This window comes from Mobula birostris, chromosome 12, assembly GCF_030028105.1.
Source record: "Mobula birostris isolate sMobBir1 chromosome 12, sMobBir1.hap1, whole genome shotgun sequence".
NCBI lineage: Eukaryota > Metazoa > Chordata > Chondrichthyes > Myliobatiformes > Myliobatidae > Mobula > Mobula birostris.
In genome coordinates this window covers 21,600,344-21,624,199 of record NC_092381.1, presented here as the reverse complement: position 1 = coordinate 21,624,199, position 23,856 = coordinate 21,600,344, and the positions used below count along the sequence as shown (strand labels likewise).

General features: G+C 41.5%; 1 protein-coding gene across 3 annotated transcripts in view; it reads right to left on the bottom strand.

The window, feature by feature from the left end:
* The window catches only part of btbd8 (BTB domain containing 8), a 120,257-nt gene that overhangs the window by 22,887 nt on the left and 73,514 nt on the right, over positions 1-23,856 (bottom strand). For all 3 annotated transcript variants that reach the window (XM_072273422.1, XM_072273421.1, XM_072273423.1), the window contains 7 exons: positions 19,935-20,015; positions 19,050-19,146; positions 10,833-10,921; positions 10,634-10,736; positions 8,497-8,679; positions 3,059-3,193; positions 2,288-2,417 (listed from right to left, as the gene is read on the bottom strand). In XM_072273422.1, the coding sequence (XP_072129523.1) occupies positions 2,288-2,417; positions 3,059-3,193; positions 8,497-8,679; positions 10,634-10,736; positions 10,833-10,921; positions 19,050-19,146; positions 19,935-20,015 (818 nt within the window). The remainder of the gene's footprint in view (positions 1-2,287; positions 2,418-3,058; positions 3,194-8,496; positions 8,680-10,633; positions 10,737-10,832; positions 10,922-19,049; positions 19,147-19,934; positions 20,016-23,856) is intronic.

Genomic DNA, 23,856 nt, shown 5'->3' with positions numbered 1-23,856 from the left:
GGGCAGCATCTCTAGGAAGAGGTACAGTCGACGTTTTGGGCCGAGACCCTTCGTCCTGATGAAGGGTCTCGGCCCGAAACGTCGACTGTACCTCTTCCTAGAGATGCTGCCCGGCCTGCTGCGTTCACCAGCAACTTTGAAGCATATATAACAGTGTGCCACAGGAGAACACACATCAGAGTACAAAAGCCTGTTTTATTTTTTGTACATTATTATTGCACATTGGTAAATTACTATTATGTATATTATTCTGTACTTTATTACGAGTTAAGTCTGCACACTGCTCAGTTTGTTTTTAAGTGTTTCTGCTGTAACCGAAGAATTTCCCACTTGAGATCAATAAAGTGCTTATTATCTTTTTTAAATGTCTTTTTCATGATTACAAGACACTGCTAGATATTAAGAACTAGAAGTATTGCAGGCCTACCCCAGCGTCGTTGCTCGTTAGCGGAGGAGCTGGACAGTGCAGATCATGCTGCCTGCTACAGAACAGCGTTGGAGATGGTGCCTGAAGGCGGTGTGCAGTCTGACAGCGAGAGATTGGCTTAGAAGTTTTTCTTGTGACTGCAAGACCCTGTTGGACATTGAGAATACTGCAAGACCAGTTCACTGGTTTACGGCAATACTGCCAGCGAGAGAGCTACGTGGCCTCATAATCTACAAAGTGAGGGAACCATTTAAAGCTGACCACTTTACTGGCACTTTGATGGAGAAAAGCATTAAGTGAAAATCCATCTGAAAGGCACGATAGGGTAGACAGACAGAACCTTTTTCCCTTTGGTAGAAATGTCAAACAGGAGAAGACATGCTTTTGAGTGGGGAGGGGAGTTTAAAGGAGACGGGTGGGACGTTTTTTTTATGCGGAGAGTGGTGGGTGTCCGGAAGGGGTAATGGAGGAAGGAGATACGGTTACAGCACTTAGTAAGGCTTTTAGACAGAAGGATGTGGATCCTGTGCAAACAGAACCGACTTGGTTTAATTCGGCATTGTGTTCAGCACAGGCATCAAGGGACAGAATGCCCATTCTTGTTCTGTTCTAACTACTTCATCGTTGCTGCTCTCACACAGGGATACTGTGCAAGAATTTATACTTCTCAGCTTCTGAAGGAGCACGCATGTAGCTACGGGCCGAGTGTGCCCCTGCGATCTCAGGTTATAAGGGCTGTTCTTCGAAGGTCACTAGGGTGTAGAGATTGAGGACTCCTATTTGTGCAAGACTAAAGAGCCAGGGAACTTTTAAAAACTTGAATTGCACTTACTGTAGCTAACCTGCAGTTAAAAGCAAAACAGCTCTAATTCCCTGGAGATGGTCTCACGTTAACCATCTAAATGTTGTCTGTTCAAATGCAAGGCCAAGTTTGACTACTTCGATTACATTGACAGGAAACCATAATTACATCATTTCCAATCTTCCAGCAGAATACATTATGTTAATGGTAACTTTATATACAAAGCATTTTAATACAAACTAAATGTTATGATGCATTTAATACTGTTATTACCTGATTGCCTTTTTTAATAGTATAAATATCACGGCATTAGCACAGGCTGCCATAAAGCCTCACCCACAACTCATAACTGCATAACATACTTTAAAACAAAGGACGACATTCACCATACCGCACAATTAAAGCTTGCTTCCATCCTACAGATACTGGCATCCTCAGAACAGTACATACTGCTGAATAATTGTTAAACAATCATCTGGATCCTTAGGGAGACTTCAACTTGCTTAGCGAGAGGAAATCGAGAAAACAAATATAACCAAAACTCAAAGGACAAAGATTGACGCTACCATAGGACACAGACAGAGACACAGACACAGAGAGAATACGATGAGCACTACAGTGCACTTATGGCTCTCCAGCCTTGCAAGGTGACAAAAATGAGCCAAATTGGTTCAGAAAATTGAACTGAACAGAAAAACTATAAAAAAGAGAAATCAAAGACCGAGCACAGAGAATGCCAACAATACTTTGCCACAGATCAGCCCCACATTATTCTTTGGATGCAATGACCAAGAAAATTCTTTTTGATCATCATGTTAAACCACATCCCAGCTAGATGCCCTGATAATACCACTGTCACTACCACTTGTGCAGAAAATCTGCTGAATTGAAGGTTACCCGTTTTTATGAACCAGCGTATATATAATACAATTACACTTGCTCCTACAAACAAAGATGACAGGACGGATTATTCACAGATGCAATTCTGCAGATGACTGAACTCCAACAGCAGTGGTTCACACCCCCAACCTCCACCCCATCGTTTGGACATCACAAACCTGCTTCTATTTGCTTCTTGTCGTAAGGTTTCATCAGCTTCCAGCCTTCTGTGTGACGGACAGCGTAGAAAGACTGAACCAGAAACGTCCTGAGCTTGTCAAAGAGGGCCTGGATCTCAATTGCAAAACCCTGTGCAAGGGGACGAATCAGAGGCGGGTGAACCGCGTTACCATGGTAACCATATTCCTTACTCCACTCAGATTCAGCTTACTCCCTCGGCTAATCAATGATGTCACTTGGTCTGCCTGGACAATTGTCTGGTGTACGGGTTTTTAAAAATAAAAGAGGCTCCGTCTGGTGCTCACAGAACAGCAAAGCAGAACTGAACGCGGACAACTGCAAGAGGGCAGAAATCACCATCTGTGATCCTTTTGCTTGCCACAGTGGTTAACCAATCATCAACGCCCTGCTATTTCCTGCTGGCACAAGGTCAAATTCTCTGAAGACACGTGAAGTGATCAATTCGTGCTGCACATTTATCACTGGTGGAGAAAACAGCTGCACACAAGTCATTAAAGTTAGCTAATTAGATTTCCCTCTCTATAGATGGGAGGGAAGTTGGCTTTTTTTTTTAAAATGAAGAAATTATTAGAACTACATTAGTAAAAATGTCAAGTGCAGCAAGATCTACTGTTTTGAGACTGAATGTAGTGAAGAAGAATGAAAACTTGAAGAGAAACATAATTTTTTGTGAATTTTTTAAAAAGTTGTTCTCTAGAGGCAATTATTCAGAACACGGTGTTTCATTGACCAGATAATTGCACACTTACCACCTCTTCATCCACTTGACTCTTCAGCAAGTCCACAGCCTGAAATAGCAAGCAAACTTCTGATACTGTGATATTCTGTTCAATGGCTGCAAAAGTTCTTAGGACCAAGTACGGAGTCCTGCTCATTGTCTGCGCCTGGAAAGTTCAGATAGTATTTTAGTGGGCACTTATGGAAAGTGAAGGCTTTAACTACCTGTACACAAAAATATGAATATGATTTACTCTACAAAGATGTGTGAAATAACAAAAGAGATGGAATTTTAGAGCACATATGCTGACTGTTTAGCACATAGCTGTGAAGTTCATGGACAGCCACACTATTAAATTATGCTCCTTACAGTTTACTCTCCCTCACCAATATTTCTTGAAACCAAGGCAACTAGTTTTGCAAACTGCATTTACATTTACCATGTTTCTGATAACACAGAATATGCAGAGAAACTAGGGAGCCCCTAAAACTGATCAGCTACTGCACGTTTGCAAAGCATCTTCCACTTAACACATAAAACTACATTCAGCATTTCTGCAATATAATATTTACATTCAGAAGCTGAAGGAATTCATGTCCAGATTAGAAACACTTTCCCAGTGTCACGCAGTCCTTGTTTTGTAATTAATCCAGAGCAGCACCTGTACAATTTATATTTAAACCCGCAGGCTGCTGAGCTGTGGTAGCAAGATTGTAAACATGATACATTTTTTAACCAGTTTATCAAGACCAGTTTCTTCTAATGAAACTAAAAACTTTATCTTCTCATGAGCCAGAAATTATTTTGCATTCTTTTCTGATGTGCCTAGGTTACCCATCTCCGATAGAACCTCCTCCCAAGCCTTATTCTCAGTCCTCTGAATGCATCGCAGTGCACAGAAACAGCTCAAAATGTTTTCCACGTCTTTTGGCAACGAGTTTGCTTTCTGCATGCTATTTTCACTCAGTGCAGATTGACAACTCCTTGTATGAAGAACCCTGGGAATGAAAGCACATCTGTTTGCACTGTGCAGTAGATTTCAAGGTTTCAAACACCCTGCCACTGAACATTTGGATACAATTTGTAAGAATCAATTTTGACCATCAGTTTTCCCTTTTAATCTCATTTTCTTTTTTTTAAATATAAAGGTGGCTTCTCTTGTCTCCTCCTTACCCAGCCCACAACCAAATGCCTGCACTTTGAGGTTGCCTGTTATTTTCATACATTTCTGCCAATTTTAAGTATGTGATAAAGCGTAGCTGCTCTGGTAAGTTGAGCAGTTTGTCAGCGGGAGACCTGTATCCATCTGTTCGTTGCCAAAATATGTACATGTAAACATTCACACACAAAACCACAGTGAAGGATGAAAACCTTGTAAGCTGCCAGTAAGGTTTTTCATCTTGTGCAGATCAGCTATTTGGAAACTCTACGTTAAATGTTTTTTTGCATTTTTTCCCCTAAATATCTTTCTTTCATATGCATCCATATGTGCCCAAACAGGCATCAATTTGCATCAGAGATGATGTTTCAGGCTGGGACCAGAAATTTGCTGATGACAAAGGTTGGGGGTGTTGTGGATAGTGTGGAGGGCTGTCAGAGGTTACAGCGGGACATTGATAGGATGCAAAACTGGGCAGAGAAGTGGCAGATGGAGTTCAACCCAGATTAGTGTGAGGTGGTTCATTTTGGTAGGTCAAATATGATGGCAGGATATAGTATTAATGGTAAGACTCTTGGCAGTGTGGAGGATCAGAAGGATTTTGGGGTCCGGGTCCATAGGATACTCAAAGCTGCTGCGCAGGTTGACTCTGTGGTTAAGAAGGCATACGGTACATTGGCCTTCATCAATCGCGGGATTGAGTTTAGGAGCCGAGAGGTAATGTTACAGCTATATAGGACCATGGTCAGACCCCATTTGGAGTACTGTGCTCAGTTCTAATCACCTCACTACAGGAAGGGTGTGGAAACCATAGAAAGGGTGCAGAGGAGATTTACAAGGATGTTGCCTGGATTGGGGAGTATGCCTTATGGGAATAGGTTGAGTGAACTCGGCCTTTTCTCCTTGGAGCGATGGAGGATGAGAGGTGACCTGATAGAGGTGTAGAAGAGGCATTGATTGTGTGGATAGTCAGAGGCTTTTTCCCAGGGCTGAAATGGCTAACACAAGAGGGCACAGTTTTAAAGTACTTGGAAGTAAGTACAGAGGAGATGTCAGGGGGTAAGTTTTTTTACGTAGAGAGTGGTGAGCACATAGAATGGCTGCCAGCGACAGAGGCGGATACGATAGGGTCTTTTAAGAGACTCCTGGATAGGTACATGGAGCTCAGAAAAATAAAGGGCTATGTGTAACCCTACGTAACTTCTAAAGTAAGTACATGCTCGGCACAGCATTGTGGACCAAAGGGACTGTATGTTTTCTACATTTCTATCATGATCAGAATAGATTAATAGGCCATTTCTCTGCTGTATGTCCAAATGCATTGGTGATTTGTCGAAGCACAAGGAATCCCACCTCTCCAGCATTTTAAGCAGATTCCACATCATTCTCCCTTACTGATAAACAGTGCAGGTCTCCCTTCCTAGCAGGTTATAGCTTGCCCTGAAACCTTATTGTTTAAAAAAAAGACTCACTAGTGGCCACACAAAACTCATGATTAAGTGTCATATAGTTAATCCCCTCCCCCATTTACCCAGTTCCCAATGCACACATCTTAAGAGCATAAATGACTCTCACATACCCTAAAAGCATTCAAGATGGTTTGCTGTCATTTGTCAGTACACAGGTGTAAAGGAGAACGAAATGATTGCTCCTCCCGATTGGAAGCAGCATATAGAACACAATAAGTACATAAGAATAGCTTGTATACATAGAACAGATTGTGTGTACGTAAAGTTGTGCTGGGTACAGCAGCACTGTGCCCTCTAAACCAAGCGGGTGCACAGCTGTGCAGAATCTGAAGTGCTCCCATGCACATAGCCTTTATTGCTATGCAGCTGGAATTTCCTTTTATATAATGTTTTATTAAAGTGCCGTGCAGTTTTCAGGCAGTGTAAAAATTTCCTGCTCGGGGACCGGACACCTGTTCAAAAAAAAAGTCAGACAGAATGTTGTATCTGTACACTAAGTGACTCTGACAGGAAATGATAAATTAGTGGTGGAGGATGAGGAGGTATGGTGGGGTGCATATATCAAAATTAAGCATCTTGCATATCAGCAATGAATTTGCTCTGGCTACAAGCAGGTAGTTAGCACAATAAGGTTGTTGGAAACTACTGAATCTAAACTCCAACAATCTTGAATCTATCCAAACCTAGGTTTCAACAACAAAAGAGTATCACTTTTCATCCTGTACATTCTGAATATATGCTTTAGAGAGGTTTGATATGTAATTTATTCCGACGTGTAGGCGAATAAATCACGTTTTCTGGAAAATTCTCAAGAAACTTCCTCAAATTACACATCTGGCTGAGGGACAAGCAACATCTCCAGCAGAATCAATAACTTTAATATAACCTTGCTGTCGGGCCAAAGATAATTTTCCCCCTAGGGACAGCCTCAGCATCCAGGAAACAAAATTATCTCAAAATAACAGATTGAGAATTAATCCTACTGTAATGATTACACAATGTCAGAATGAAATATCAAGGCAATGACACCATTTCATTATGTGCTTTATTTCAACCATTTTATCTCCTTTTCCTGCTTGAAGGGTGCCAACCATGCAATCTGTTCACAGGTTTCCAACACTTCTTAAGACCATAAGGCATTAAGATATAGGCCTACTCCGCCATTCAGTCGTGCTGATCCAGTCCTTCCAGCCATCCCCACTCCCCTGCTTTCACACTTCGATGCCCTGGCTAATCAAGAACAAACTTCTTCGTGAATCTGGTTCAGGGTGGGTAAGCTCTTCCCATTACTCTCCAGAGAACCAATTTACAACATGTAGAACCCAGTGGCGGGAAGTGCACTGGGAGTTTCAGTGGGTCGCTTCAACAAACAAATGTGCCCATGGTTTACACTGGAGACAAAGAGAACAATTTTTGGCATTAACTTTAGCTTTTCCCGCCTTGGTGAAGCAGGAGTTAGATTTAAGGCTCATTGGAGTCCGTAAATCTAGGTTGAGACTGCAGTCCAATACCGAGGGAATGTCAAATCTTCCAAAGTGCTGACTTTTGAGATATTAAGCTGAGGATCTGCTGGCCTTCTCCAGAGAGCGCACGATGATTTGGCACAATTAGAAAGACAGGGGAATCATGTTAAATGCCGATTATCTCTCTACAAATTTCACAACATATGTCAATGGTAATAAAACTGATTCTGATTCAACAGGATTCAAGCAGATGATCTCATAAATTATTTTCTCACTATGTGTGGGGCTTTGCTGTGTACAGCACAAGCTGCTGCAAAAAAAAGAACAAGGCATTTTGTTTGCCTAAATCTTACCTTGACCATGTAACACTGCATGCATAAAAGACAAGATTTTTTCAGAATACTGTAGAGTTAGAGAACACTACAACACAGTAACAGACACCTTGACTCATCTAGTCCATGAATATTATTCTGCCTAACCCGTTAACCTGCACTGGGACCATTGCCTCCATACCCGACCCCATTCATGTACCAATCCTAATCTCCATTAAATGTTGAAATCAAACCCGCATTCACCACTGCCGCTGCCAGCTCCTTCCACACACTCACCACCTTCTGAGTGAAGTTCCCCCTTAAACATTTCACTTTTAATCCATGACCTCTGGTTGCAGTTTCACCCAACCTCAGTGGAAAAAGCCTGCTTGCATTTACCCCGTCTATCATCATCAACATTATCTGCCATGTTGTGTGATATGAGTGATCACAGTCTTTTACATGGTTGTTCTTGGCAGAAGTGGTTTGCTATTGCCGCCTTCTGGGCAGTGCCTGTACAAGACGAGCGACCCCAGCCATTATCAACACTTTTCAGAGGTTGTCCACATAGCCAAGACTTGTGATGTGCACCGGGTGCTCATACGACCATCCACCACCTGCTCCCATGGTTTCACGTGACCCTGATCGGAGCAGAAGGGGGTTGCTGAGCAGGTGCTGCTACACCTTATCCAAGGGTAATCTGCAGGTTAGAGATGGGAAGGTGCACATCACACGTCCTTTGACAGAGACGCATCTCCACCCCGCCTCCCTTATACCCCTCATAATTTTGTATGCCTCTATCAAATCTCCTTCACTCTCCTACACTCCAGGGAATAAAAGACCTAACCTATTCAGCCTTTCTCTAACTCAGGGCTTCAAGTCCTGGCAAAGTTCTTGTAAATTTTCTCTGCACTCTTTCAATCTGATTGATATTTTTCCTGGAGGTAGGTGACCAGATCTATACACAATACTCCACATTAGGCCTCAACAATACCTCGTATGAATTCAACTATTGTGACAATCCAATGGAAATTTGCTGCACGTGACGGGGAGAAAATGCAGCTTACCTTCAGCAGGAGGAGGAAGCTTTCATTTTTGACCACCTCAAGAAAATTCAGCACAATCAGCTTGATGCATTCATCTTGTAGTTCTTTTGTCAAGGCAATGGTTTGCTCTGACCACTTCACTTCTGGAAGGTTCCACAGTAGACGGTCACTTTCCAGCAACACTGAAACCACACTACCCACGTTCTGCAGTGTTGAAAAAAAGACACCAATCGCACATTGAGCTCCTAATCAAAGCGGGCCAAAAATCTTAAAGGAACAAACTGCGGTTTTTAACACGGTACCTTGAAGGATCGCTGGCCTTCAAATTAAGGATTTTGAAAACAGAACAGAGAAATCAGCGAGAACAGATCAAACAACATCTGAGCTTTATTTGGGAATTCGGTACACTTTTCTATGCACAATATGTTATTGGGCAGCATGGAAGTGTAGCGGTTAGCATAACGCTGTTACAGCGCCAGCAGAGTTTGTACGTTTTCCTCGTGACTGGGTGGCTTTCTTCCGGGTGTTCTGGTTTCCTCCCACATTCCAAAGATGTACAGGTTAGTGGGTTAATTGGTCACATGGGTACAACTGGGCAGTGTGGAGTGTCTGGGCCGGAAGGGATGTATCAGTGAATAAAAAAATATAGGATAAACAAGACAAGGGAGGGATTATTGATTAAGGGTAATATTACAGCTCAATAAAGGGATAGAGAGAAAAAAATGTCTCAAAAAGCGAGGGGGAAGGAGAATGCTCATCTATCACAATATAGGAGGTCAGTCAGCCCAACAGGTCCATCCCCGATTCAGAACAATCCCCATCAGTCTCATTCCTCCACTTACCTCCCTGAAAACCTCTCCTCTCTCGGACAGCCCAGTTAGTTGTTCATTGGGATACAGTGAGGAAAAGGGCCACGCCACCCAGCAATCCCCTGATTTAATCCTAGCCTAATCACAGGACAATTTACAATTTACCTGCCAACGTCTTTGGACTGTGGGAGGAAACTAGAGCACCTGGGAGGAAACCCAGGCAGTCATGGGGAGAACGGACAAACTCCACACAGGCAGCAGTGCAAATGGAACCTGGGTCGCCCATACCGTAAAGCATTGTGCTAACCACTACACTACTGTGCCCTCCATAATCCTATGATACTAGGAACGCCATAGCAGCTAGTAATCAGCTGGTCTTTGGGATGTGGGCAGATGCCCGGAGAATGTTCGAACTCCTCACCGACAGCACCAAATTGAACCCAGGTCTCTGCAGCAGTGAAGCTCTCATTTGAATTGGGGGGTGGAGGGGATAGGGGGAATCACATGGAGGGTCAGGAAGGCAAGAACTCCTAAATTGTAATAATATGATTCTCCCCAAGTTCCTGCTATTCTCTGACCTTTGCCAGTTATAATGAGAGGTTATCAACCTAAAGTGTTATCTCTCACTCCTTCTGCATCTCTAATACTGAGCATTTCAAATATATATATATATATATATATATATATATATATATATATATATATATATATATATATATATATATATATATATATACATATATACATACATATAATTTTTTTTTAAATCTCAGAGTTCCAGCATCTTAAATATCTTCAGTTTGAGGTTGTTACTTCAACAAGTGCCCAGTCCTTTTGTACAAAAATAAACAGAGCTCCCAATGGAAATTCCAATTAAAAAAACAATCCAATTTTCAGCAAGAAGAGTTTTAGTTACACCAATGAAATCATTACTTAAAATGCAGGACACAGATACAGATTTAGTTTAAGGGGAAAGATATTGAGAGGCAGTCTGACCTTTTCCACCTAGAAGTGGTATATGAAATACCTTGCCTGAGAATGGAGGCAGATCCATTGAATGGATTTAAGAATTCTAGACTTGAATCATCTGGGTGCGTGTGTCAGGCACAGGAAAATGGGATAAGTACGTATATTTCAATGGTCGGCATGAATGAAGTGGGTTGAATGGCCTGTTTCCAGATGATGATAATCAATACCAGTCACTTATAGTTGAGAGAGTTTCAGGTTACCAGATAAATTTCTCTTTCAAACACCTGCATTCTGGATGGAATGATGAGTTCATTATAAACACCTTTTAAAATTACACTGCCACAGAAGGTAAGAAAATACTGATGACAGACGTGACTTACTAATGAATGGACTACTGAGTCATAGCAAGCTCTATGTAATTCCGCTGGAAGACAAGAAAATGCCTTCCCAGACCAACATTTCACAAAATATTTGGTAATCCATCTGCAAAAAAAAAGAAAATAGTTTTGGAACAGATTCATTTTTAAAAAGGTTCCATCAGCCACCTGCAGCTTCACACCACAATATAAATTATCTTACCTCATGCAAGAGTTGTACAGTGCATCAATCCCAACAGAGTGAGATATTTGCAGACATTCCACAATTGACTGCTGCACGCCAACAACAGGCTGTAAATTAATTAAAATTACATCAAATGAGGAAAGGGACAGTGGTTTATGCATGCACTTCATATTATCTCTAATTACTGCATTTACATTTCAGCAAATTCTAAACAAAGAGACAATACAATTCAGGAATATTTTTAAGTGGCTCTTTTACTTCTGCTGTAAACACTAGGTTCAATTTCTTTTGGCAAAAATATCATCTCAGGACTCAAACTCATGCTGTTCTATCCTCAGCAATACAAGCAGACACATTTCATGAAAACACTTCACACAGCTGCTGCTAAAAAGAAATCTCAATGGTGACAGTCGGGAAGCAGGAACCGTTTAAAACCCATAAACAGTAAATCTCAAGGACAGTGTGTAAACAGAACTGGAGTTCTTCAAAAATATGGAACATATAATAGTACAGCACAGTAACATGCCCTTCAGCCCATCACATTTTCATGACCATGGTGTCAATCTACACCTTTCTCATCAGCCTCCATGAGGTCACTATCCCTCTGTTCCCTGCTAATTCAGATGATAGACTAAATGCCTCTTGGACACTGTTATTGTATCTGCTTCTTCCACCTCCCCTGGCAGCCTGTTCCCGACGCCCACCAAACTGGGGAAAAAAATAGCCCTGCAAATCTCAGCCAACATGGATAACTTCATTCTCGTCAGCACTGAACAGAATCCACAAAGTCACCTTCAAAGACTCTACAACTCATATCCTCAGGATTATTTATTTATTATTATTGTTGCTAGTTTTTTAAAAAATTGAGATAGAGCAGGGAGTAGGCCCTTCTGGTTCTCAGAGCTGTGCTACCCAGCAATGTCCCAAAATAATCCGAGCCTAATCACGGGATAATTCACAATCACCAATTAACCTACCAATTGATACGTCTTTAGACTGTGGGAGGAAACTGGAACACCTGGAGCAAACCCTTGCGGTCACAGGGAGAACTCCTTACAGACAGCGGCATGAAGTGAATCTGGGTCCCCCACAGAAAACATTCTAACACAACTCTCCCAGCAACCTGGTCTCATCTCTCAACAGCCAGCTTGTGGTCCTTCTCCTCCTCCACCCCCACCTTCTCATTCAGGCTTCTACTAACTTTCCTCTCCAGTCCTGACGAAGGGGCTCAGCCCCAAACATCAACTATTCATTTCCCTCCACAGATGCCTTCTGACCTGCTGAGTTCCTCCAGCACTTTGTGTGCATGCTGCTCTGGACTTACAGCATCTGCAGGATCCCTTTTGACCAAACTAAGTGTCCACTCATCAGCATCGGGAACAATCTCTGGAGTACTGGGACAATCAGCAATTTGTTTGAGGAAAAGAATGTTCCTTCAAATATCATAATAATGTTTCCTGTTTCTTTTCAAATGGTTTACTGCAAGAATCCAGCAAGTTCTTGAAATACACTCAAAAATGTTTGCTGTTACATCTTGCCTGTGGTAAAATTACTCAAAGGAGAACACTTGGAAAAATCATCTTTGAAGCATTTTCAGCAACATTACCCAATTTCTTTGAAATCCTAACATGAAAATCATCTGCTTTTAATGGACGGTCATTATTTTCTTCATTGCTTTTTTTTTATTATTTGGGCCAATTTTGTAAATTCCAGATTAGGTATTGCTTTCCTTGGGATGTCAGAAATTTTAGCCTCTTCCTCTACTATAAATTCTGATGATAATACTTACATATTTAATGACTACTTTCTTATTTTCATTTACAATAACACCTTTATTCATTTTTACAGGGCAATCATAGTTTCTGACAATCTGGTTATTCAGAGTCATAGAACACTACACCGCTGAAACAAATCCTAAGGCTCAATTAGCCCATGCCAAACTATTATTCTGTCTAGTCCCATCAAACTGGTCCCAGACCATAGCTCTCCATACCCCTCCCATCCATATACCTATCCAAATTTTTCCTAAAATTTTTACCATATTCTTCCTCATTTTATCATGAAAGGTGGCAATTTTGATCCCTCGTCCTATTTAATATTTTTTCACTTCCTGCTCAGTCTGTTTAGGGTTCTTCTTTGAAACCCTGACTCTTCAGCCACTCCGTTTCTCAGACTGGTACCTAACTTTTTTGGATGCATTTTCTTTTAGCATCATACTGTCCTGCGTGTATTTTTATTCTGGTTAACAGGAACTTTCAACAGGCATGTATGGCATTACATTCCCCTCTGCTCTATTCATGAATGCTACCACATTGTTCCATTTCTTGCACTCTTTATTTTTGTAATTTATAGGATTTTTATGAATTTGCACAGTACCGCTGCTGCAAAACAACAAATGCCATGTCATACGAGTTGGTGATAACAAATCTGACTCTAATTCGGAGGTGTGCGAAGTTTATTCTGTCTCATCACTCAGAGGACAGTCTGGACGCTTAACAGCTGGTTCACAGATTTGGATTGTGACCGTCATGAAGGAAATGTTCACACATTGTTAAGGTAATTAAATCTGGCTGATCCCTTGTATATTTTGTTGCAGAGAGTTATCTGGAGCATTCTATAGGAACCTACTTCTGTCCAGATCAGCTGATCTGCGTGAACTAATCTACCTGAATAGCAAAAATCTAATTGAAAACATCCCAATTTTGCTACAAATTTATCTAACTTCTGCTTTTCTATGTCCTGTCACCTCACCTGCAAATGGAGGGCCCGTGCATAATTCCAAAACATTCAATTACTTGTTTTTCAAAATCCCTTAATTCTACCCAAGAATTCTCCACTGTATGCTTAGAAAGAACATACAGCAGTCTGTGCTGGTCATGATAGCACCTGCTTGCAGATGGTCTATATCTTCCCATTCCCTGCCTGTTCCTGTGCCTATCTAAAATGCCTCTTAAATACTTTTGAAGATCAAATTACTATTTAAATGCTTAAAAAAATTGCAACATGCTGCTGTGCAGAGGGACTTGGGAGTTATTATGCATGAATCACAAAAAATTGGTTTGCAAGTGCAGCCAGCTATCAAGAAGGCAAATGGACTGTTGGCCTTCATTGCTAGAGGGATTGACTTTAAGAGCAGGGAGGTTATGCTGCAACTCTTCAGGGTACTGGTGAGGCCACACCTGGAGTACTGCGTGCAGTTCTGGTCTACTTGAGGAAGGACATACTGGCTTTGGAGGCAGTGCAGAGGAGGTTCACCAGGTTGATTCCAGGGATGAGGGGGTTAGACTATGAGGAGAGATTGAGTCACCTGGGACTGGACTCACTGGAATTCAGAAGAATGAGAAGAGATCTTACAGAAACAAATAAAATTATGAAAGGGATAAGATAGAGGCAGGAAAGTTGTTTCCACTAGTAGGTGAGACGAGAATTAGATTATGAAGACACGCAGTCCTCTTTTATTGTTATTTAGTAATGCATGCATTAAGAAATGATACAATATTTCCTCCGGTGTGATATCACAAAACACAGGACAGACCAAGACTGAAAAAATTAACAAAACCACATAATTATAACATATAGTTACAACAGTGCAACAATACCATAACTTGATGAAGAACAGTCCATGAGCACCGTAAAAAGTTCAAAGTCTCTCAAATGTCCCACATCTCATGCAGACGGGAGAAGGAAGAAAAACTCTCCCTGCCATGCCCGACCACAGCCTGACTCAGAGTCGTCCAAAAACTTCAAGCCTCCGATCAGCTCCGACACCAAGTACCGAGCACCATCTCTATCCGAGCGATTCGACCTCAATCTCGGTCACCAACAGCAGGCAAAGCCGGGGATTTTGAGGCCTTCCCTCCGGAAGATTCACGATCGCACAGTAACGACAGCAGCGAACGGGCGTTTCAGAAATTTCTCTGTGCTTTCACGTCTGTCTCCGTCAAATCAGAATTGTCCACGGCCCCTATTTAATGGATACGATATCATTTTCACCGGAGGGCCATGCATGCATGGCACGCTGGACTCTCTCCTCCCGCCGTACTGCAATACTTCCCCCCCTTCATAGCCTCAAGATTTGGGGGAGTAGATCTAGGATGGAGCTGAGGAAGAGAGAGGTGAATCTGTGGACTTCTCTGCCCAATGAAGCAGTGAAGGCTATCTCAGTAAATATATTTAAGACAAGGGTCGATATATTTTTGCATAGTAGGGGAATTAAGGGTTATGGGGAAAAGGCAGGTAGGTGGAGATGAGTCCATGGTCAGATTGGCCATGATCCTTTTGAATGGTGGAGAAAGCTCGACAGGCCAGATGGCCAACTCCTGCTCCTATTTCTTATGTTACTGCAATACTTTCCCCCTTCAGTGTTGTGATTTCAGGCTAAATCACCATAACAACACCAGCCTTTGTCATCAATATCACTTCACCCCATCTTTCTCGGAGCCCCACAACTCCATTAGAGTTCAGAAGAGTACTATCTCATCATTGGTTAAATATCTTATTTTTCTAAAATACTTTATTTTTTTATATAATTGCTGAATGTTGTTTTGTTTTTGTTGCAATGCCAACACACCACAGCAAATTCTTAATACATGTAAATATAATGGTGAATAAAGTTGACCCTTGTTTACCACGTCACATCTCACCGGCCACCACCCAGTTTAAAAAGGGCCTGCAATTTATTTTATTACTTTTGCATCTGCTGATTGTATTTACAGTGATTTCTGCAGACAATCAAATTCCTTGGCTTTCTTAGCTAGCATAGTGTTTCACACCACTATAAAAAGACTCCAATTTATCATTCAAAATGCATGACATCACTATCCCTCCATAATGAACTCCATTTACCAGCGTCTTGGCAATGGACTTAGTTTGTGTCCCTTGGTATCTGCATGATCCTGTCTGCAAAATTTACTGTGCTTAACAATGCACTCTGTTGACTTGGATGTACAAGTCTGTGCCTAGATCCAAGTCAACAGTAAATACGCTGAAGTGTTGGGACTCCATAAAAGGCTCACTTGGGAACACTACTTCTCAGAACCTTCCAACTGGAGTGTAAACATCAGATCAGCGTATGATGTGCTTGGTCAGGAATTTCCAAAGGAGTTTTATGATACGTCTTCGCCAAGTAGAGGGCAGCATAGCAATTTAAACAGCAGCTTCAAAAGCTACAAAATCCAACCCTTCACCAACGGTATTAGACATGGACCAGAAACTTTAGTGGTTAGAAAAGTGCATTCAGTGTCCTCCTCCCCAACCCTAACACTGCTGATTGGGGGGGGGGGGGGGTGGAGGAGAATTCAAAGCTTCAAATTACAAACAGAAAGTCTGTGATAGTCTCTGGTTTAGGTAATATTCCATCAGTCAGTGCCTCCAATTAGGGACGGTATGGTAGCATCATGGTTTGTACAATGCTTTACAGTTTCAGCGACCTAGATTCAATTCCTGCTACTGCCTGTAAGGAACTTGTACGTTGTGTGTGTGTGCTTGAGTTTCCTCTGGGTGCTCTGCTTTCCTCCCACAATCCAAAGATGTACTGGTTAATAATTTAATTGGTCATTGTCAATTGTCTGTGACCAGGCTAGGGTTAAATCGGGGATTGCTGGGTGGCGCAGCTCGAAGGGCCCGAGGGGCTGACTCCAGGCTGTATCTCAATAAACAAACAAATGAATAAGTAATGACTCATCCATAAATACATAATGACTCCGATGTTGCCAAGGTTCTTGAGCTTTTCTGGAGCTGCACTAGAGAGAATGACATCACTTTCCAAAATGCCTTGGAGATGGTGCAGAGGCTTGGGGGAGGCAGCAGGGGGTGTTTGTTGTTCTTCTCCGAGTCTTGTGGCACATCGGGCTGTAACCTTGCCATTTCCTTAGCATTCTTGACTATTATTTTTTCACATGGTTGAATTGCTAGCTCAGTACTCAGCCCAGCAGAGACGGAAAGCATACAAGGAGCCCGGTGGATTCAAACCCAGGACCACCCGCCTTGGAAGTCCACTGTGGATGCCACTGCACCACCGGCTGGCAATTTGGGGGGGGGGGGTGTAGTATTCATTATAAATATCTTCCAGCCTCTTCTTGCATCTATGCACATCTATAGCTCATCCACCTACATTTCTGGTTATTGAATGCAAGGGGAAATAGCTGGACTTTGTTGTTGGAGATGGTCATTGCTGGGCATGAATGATAACAACCACCTACCGGCATGAACATGTTCCAGTCTTACCTGGGCCATTTTATGAGTAGTAGTGAATGAAAGTTAATGCTGCAGTCATCAGTAAATATCCTCACTTCTGAACTACGTTGTAAGGAAAGTCATTGGAATGTGTTCCTTTACTTGTGAACATACACATATACAATGGATGTGGTTATAAAATGATATGTTGCACAAAAAGGTCCGAGCACAAATCTACACTGAATACATCTTTTATTTTTCCAATATTCCAATCAACCTCCCCCGTCGCCAATAAACTCTTCATAAAACAGACTGCTGTAACAAGATACGCAGTATTCACAACTAACCAAGCCACTCCTTGTGAGTGAGCTCCTTGCTCACATCAATATGCAACTTTGAATTAGGCGTTACAACATGATCACAAAGATAGGATCATAAAGTTGTACTGGCCATAGTGAACATGCATATGGAGTGTTAGGTACAGTTTTCACCCTCTTACTTAAACATAGAAATATTCACTGTAGAGGAAATACAGACGTTCCAGGGATGGTACATTGCTATATGAAAAGAAATCTAGTGAATTAGGTCTCCTATCTTCACTCTCACCTCAGATTCCTCCTTCACCAGCCCTTTTGTCTTTTCTACTCTCCCCTCCCCCACAAACATGGCTTCAAGCTTCACCTATCACCTTCTAGCTTGTACTCATTCCCTCCCCAAACTTTCTTATTCTGACTTCTTTCCCCTTCCTTTCCAGTCCTGATGAAGCGTCTCAGCCTGGAACGCTGACTGTTTATTCATTTCCATAGATGCTGTCAGATCCACTGAGTTCCTTCAGCATTTCATGTGCGTACCTCTTCTAGACTAGATCTGTATTCTTTAAAACGATGAAAACAGATCTCACTGAAACTTAAGAGGATTCTGCCAGAACTCAGCAGTTTGGATCCAGAGAATGACTTTCCTGTATGTGGAGTCAAGAACCAGAAGTCAGTCTCAGAATATCCAAAAGGCAAGTTAAGAGCACAAAGAAGAATTTTTGAGATTTTCTATCCTAAAGGTCTGTGGAACCTCAGTCATTCAGAACAGAAATACAGGTAAAGGGAATATCAGGATAGTGCAGGAAAATGAGTTTAAAAAAAACAAATTCAATGATCTTGAAGAAAGAGACAGAATGCTCAAAGGACCAAGTGGTTTATTTCTATTTATGATAGTATTAGCGAGCCAACAGCATCTGAAGGGATGGAGACCAACAGTTAACACCTCAAGTCAAGGACTCTTCATCGGAACTGGATACTGAGAAAACTACTGCAGTTTAAATCACAGAGAGGGACAGAGAAAACACAGGTAATGTATGTAAAAGGGTAAGGTCAAAGTCACCATGGTGACAATTACTTTAAAAACAGTTGAGGAGAGAAGAGAAAAAGAAACAGAACAAATTTAAAACTACAGCCATAGCTGCAGAGAGGGGAACAAAGTGGTAACTTTTAAATTCAACACAGAAAGTCCCAAGGGCAGTATCATGTCCAGTTGGCAGACAAGGTTCTGTGCCTTGAGTTTACATTAGGCACCTTGGCTGGGAGGAACTCAGAATGGAATAGGACTGATCTATCTGAAGGAAGCAAGGTGTAGTCAAGAGTGCTGTGGGAACTGGTGGGTATATAATGGATACTGGTCACTATTCTGCACTGAAATGGAGAGAGAGGTGGAGAAAGGAAGAAGTCAGATATGGATCTAGTGAATGCCATGGGTCACCTGGGGCCCAGGGATGGCCACAGGTCACTGGAGCTGTGAGACAGCAGCTCTATAACTGTGCTACACAAGTGCTGCCGTTAGCAGTCACATTCATTTCTCATGAATGAATGAACAAAAATCTAACACTTCCACAAAACAATTAATCAAACCTCCACACAAAAAAATCTTCAAGGCAAAATCTTCTCAAAACTAATCCAGGGCATGAACATGGAAGGTCTGAAAGCAATGGACTTCAGAAAATTAAAAAGTGAATATTTATGTAAATGTTCAGCTTTCTGCACAATGTCCATTATACATAGAACAAAATGTTACCTTGTGAAAAAACTTGCAATAATCCTTCTTCAGAATATACATAACAACTTCCTTCAGCCCTTCCAAATTGTACATATCTGCTAACAAAATGATGGAACTGAAGAAAAGGAAAAGCTTTGGGTTAGTGCCAAGCATCACTATTTCAGTCCTTCATCATTGCAGAAACTCCTCCTTCAAATGGCAACTTATAGAATCACAAAGGATGCCCTGGCATTGGAGAGTGCCGGGACGAGGCTCACAAGAATATCCCCAGGCATAAAAGGTTTAACATATGAGGAGCGTTTGACGGCTCTGTGCGTGTACGCTCTGGAATTTAGAACAAAGAGGGATCTCATATTGAAAATGCAAGATAGAGTGGACAAGGACTGGACGTTTCCTATAGTGGAAGAGACTAGGACCAGAGCGAACAGTCTCAAAATACAAGGGTGTCACTTTAGAACAGAGATGAGGAGGAATTTCTTTAGCCAGAGGGTGGTGAATCTGTGAAATTCATCACCACATAGGCTCTGGAGACCAAGTCAGTGGGTATATTTAAAGCAGTGGTTAATAGGTTCCTGATTAGTAAAGGCTACAAAGGTTACGGGGAAAAGGCAGGAGAATAGGGTTGAGAACAATAATAAATCAGCCATGATGGAATGGTGGAACAGACTTGATGGGCCAAATGGCCTAATTCTGCTCCTACGTCTTATAATCCCAATTATCTGTTACTTCAAATCCAAAATAAAATGTTTTAAAAAGGAGAAAGAAATGCACAGAGATACCTTTATTAGTTAGATTAATGAATAAAATTTCACAGTGCAGTTTCTCAAGTGATCTACGACAATGTACTAAAAATTCCTGTCCTTCCAAGATGATATGTAAAACAGTTAGATAAAATATACCTACCATGGGAGAGTTCCTTTTGGCAAGTCTAAGATGGCCCCATATATAAAGTTCATGACGATGTCCATATCCACATGGCTCACACTGTAAGTAATTATATCTTTATTAATCACTGAAAAGCTACTGGAACAGTGAAGACATTTTACAATGAACAGCCAGGAATAAAATGAACAATGGGTCACCATCGCCCACTTTGTACTACTGCTGATTAATACCGTTCACCATCCTACAGGTTTCAGATTCTTAGCAACAACTTACATGAATGACATTTGGAAAGCTTCCAAAGATCCTTTAGGTTTACAAGGCAAAGATTTTTATAAAGCTCAATTTTGTCTTTTGTCATTTTTCACAAGACAAAACCATTGGGCAGGCAATCTGCAAGCTAGACTATTGTTTATTGACTACAGCTCTGTCTTCAAAACTCTATTTCCAAGCAAACCAACCAGCAAACTCCAAGACCTGACTGTCAACACTTCCCTCTGCAACTGGATCCTTGAATTCCTGACTAACACACTGAATCAGTAAGGCTAGGCAGCAACACCTCCACCATGATTATTCTAAGCACATGTGCTCCGTGAGGCTGCATCATAAGCCCCCTCACTCATAAATGCATGATCAAACCTGCTCTAACTCTATCTACAAGTTTGCAGATGATACCATTGTAATGGGGTGGCATGGTAGCATAGTGGTTAGCACAAGGCTTTATTGTTCAAGTGACCCGGGTTCAATTCCTGTTGCTGTCTCCAAGGAGTTTGTACGTTCTTTCCGTTTCCTCCAGGTGCTCCAGTTTCCTCCCACAGTCCAAAGATGTACTGCTTGGGAGGTTAACAGGTCATTGTAAACTGTCCTGTGATTAGGATGGCATTAAATCGGGGGTTGCTGGGGGGGGGGGGGGCGGTGCAGAGCGAAGGTCCAACCAGCCTTTTCCACGCTGTATGTCAATACATAAAGGTTCAAAAGTACATTTATAATTGCAGTATACAACTTTGAAATTCTTCTTCTCTAGACAGCCACAAAACCAAGAAAGAAAAGAACAGCAGCACGATTATCAACCTCCAAATCCTTCCTCCTTCCACAAAGAAAACAAAAATGGAACAGGCACACTGTCTCCCAAATCGCCCTCCCACACACAAAAAAAACAAGAAAGATCGGGCAAAAAACATAGAATATTAAAAAACTGAAAAAAAAAAGTCCATAGTCCAAGTCCATATCCAGAAAACATGGGTAACATTCTCCAGCAGGTCACACAGGCTTCCCTCTCCATCAGCACAGCCATCCCACCAGCAATCAAAAAGCAGTCTCCCTTCTCTGGCAACAGAGCAATCCCACCAGCAATCAAAAGGCAGTCTCCCTTCTCCAGAAGCAGAACGGTCCCACCAGCGATCAAAAAGCATCTCTTAGCATGTACCCATAAACCTTACTTCTTCGAGGCACCACAGAAAATATTATATCTGGATGCACAATGGCTTGGTATGGCAACTGGACTGCACTACAGAAACTGCAGAGAGTCATAGACTGAGCTCAGCACTTCATAGAAAACCACTTCCCCTCCATAGACTCAGCTTACACTTCACTGCCTCAATAAAACAGCCAGCACAATCAAAAACCCCCGCCCCCTTGGATATTCTCTCTTGTCCCCCTCTCCCATCAGGCAGATCCAAAAACTTGTAACACATTCCACCAAGCTGACGGATTCCACTTCACTGTTATAAGACTATTGAATGGTTTCTTAGTATGATACATAGACTTTTGATCTCACCGTCTTCCTTGTTATGATCTTGCACCTTTTTGTTTACTTGTCCTGTAGCTGTTGCTCTTTATTCTGCATTCTGTCATTGTTTTACTTGGTACTACCTCAATGCACCATAGGCAAGACATCCTTTGCACTATACCTCAGTAATACTCTACCAGTAATAAATCATTTTCGATAGCTATCAGTGGCTGCTTGCTCCCTTGATTCCATCACAGCACCCGATTTGTTATTCAGTGACTTTTTAAAAAAATGTATTTGTTGATAGAACGTGGATGACATCGGAGATTATTCATCCTGACACGAGAAGGTAAAGTGCTGACAACATTAGTGGATCTGAACAAGATGGACAGAATTCATTCCTTGATGGGTATTAACAAACAGCATGGTTGCTGAATAAAATCTGGTTCCATTAGTTTTATTAATGTTACTGAGACAGAATTCATTTCCAGATGAATTTAATATAAACTTTCCAGCTGCCATGATCGGATCGGAACTCAATGCTGAATCAACAGTACAGTACTCCAGTTGTTAATGGAGCAACTTAACCAGTGGGCCACCATAGCCCCAAGTGCATTTTCATACAATCACGTGAACCTACTATATTTTCACAAAATACCCAAGTTTCCTACAAAAATAAGTTAACATTGAATAAATAATAGCCAGCCAGTGGTGTAGCGGCATCCACACTGGACTTTGAGGTAAGTTGCCTTGGGTTTAACCTGGCTGGCTCCTTGCACGCTTTCCGTCCATGCCTGGTTGAGCATCGAGCTAGCAACTCGGCCTCTTAAAAACAGACAAATGCTCAAGAAATGGCAATGTTGCTGCTGATGTGCCACAAGGTCAGCGAGGAACAAAAACAATTGAATAAATAGTATACCAATCTCTTTCTATCAATTAATAAATGTGCGATTTGTTATGCCATCAACTATTAATGACTCACAAATTAGGTTTACATCCCCTGGAATTTAGAAATTGAGAGACGATTTGATTAAAGCTTTCGAGATATTAGAAAGGGAATTATTGGGGTGAACTGGGAGAAACTGGCTCAGTAGAAATCAGTCTAAAAATTAGAACCCAGTCAGTTGACATGCAGTTGGGGAATAAAACTTAGTTAGTGAGCGGGGAACAAACATTTTACTTAACACAAAATAAATAATTAGCTCTATAGTAGGCATCAAGTGACTTTTATTAAACAAAGGAAATCCAGGATATGGGGCAAAAGAGAGCACGTACAGTTAGGTCACCAATCAGGAGGTGAAAGCCTTCATTTCCAAATCTGCACAACTTTTGTTACGAAGTTTTCTAAATACGAGTAAAGCTTTAGCCTCACAGTCAATCATCTTCTGCCCAGAGCTAACACTTTGAAGTTGAAATTTAGCTGCACGGACAAATGAGTTAAGAATATTTCTGAACATCTTTAAAATAGAATTAAACCGTTTCCGTGATTATTTTGCTCAAAGCAAAATGCAAATACAGCACTAATGATACCCTAATGAATGTATTTACATAAAAAGCATCTCAAGATTCTATTTCCATGGCTGTATTATCTCTGATGGCTGTTAGGCCATTTATGAGTTGATGTGTGATGCCAAAATGCACTTCAATTCACAAAATAATGATTATATATTTCTCATTTTATACTTCTGGGATGTCTTTCATTAAATGTTCAAATATTACAGAAAAGAATTAAATGTGACAGAAGGCAATGAAGTCATTTACAAGCACCAAGCATTCAGTGAATCCAGATAATAAAAGTGTGACACATTTTCTCACATGTCATAGAGCTGAACAGCACAGGAATGGGGTCTTCAGCTCATCATTCCAATCTTTCTCCCCATCTACACTCATCTTATTTACCGGTATCCACACGAGGTCCATATCTGTCCACGTCTTGCCTATTTAAGTGACTGCATAAATGCCCCAACAATGAAATTGTATTTCAGTGCACCACCTCCTTCGGCACCAAGTCTCAGATATAAACTCCTCTGTGTAAAATGAAAAAGACCACTTAAATCCTCATTTACAGCTCCTTTCTCTCAATTTAGACCTACACCTTCTTGCTTTTGATACACCTCCCGCTGAAAAATGATTCTACTACGTCACTATGAGACCTTCAAGGAAAACTAACCCACTCCAATCTCTCCCCATAACTGAAATCCTCCAATCCAGGCA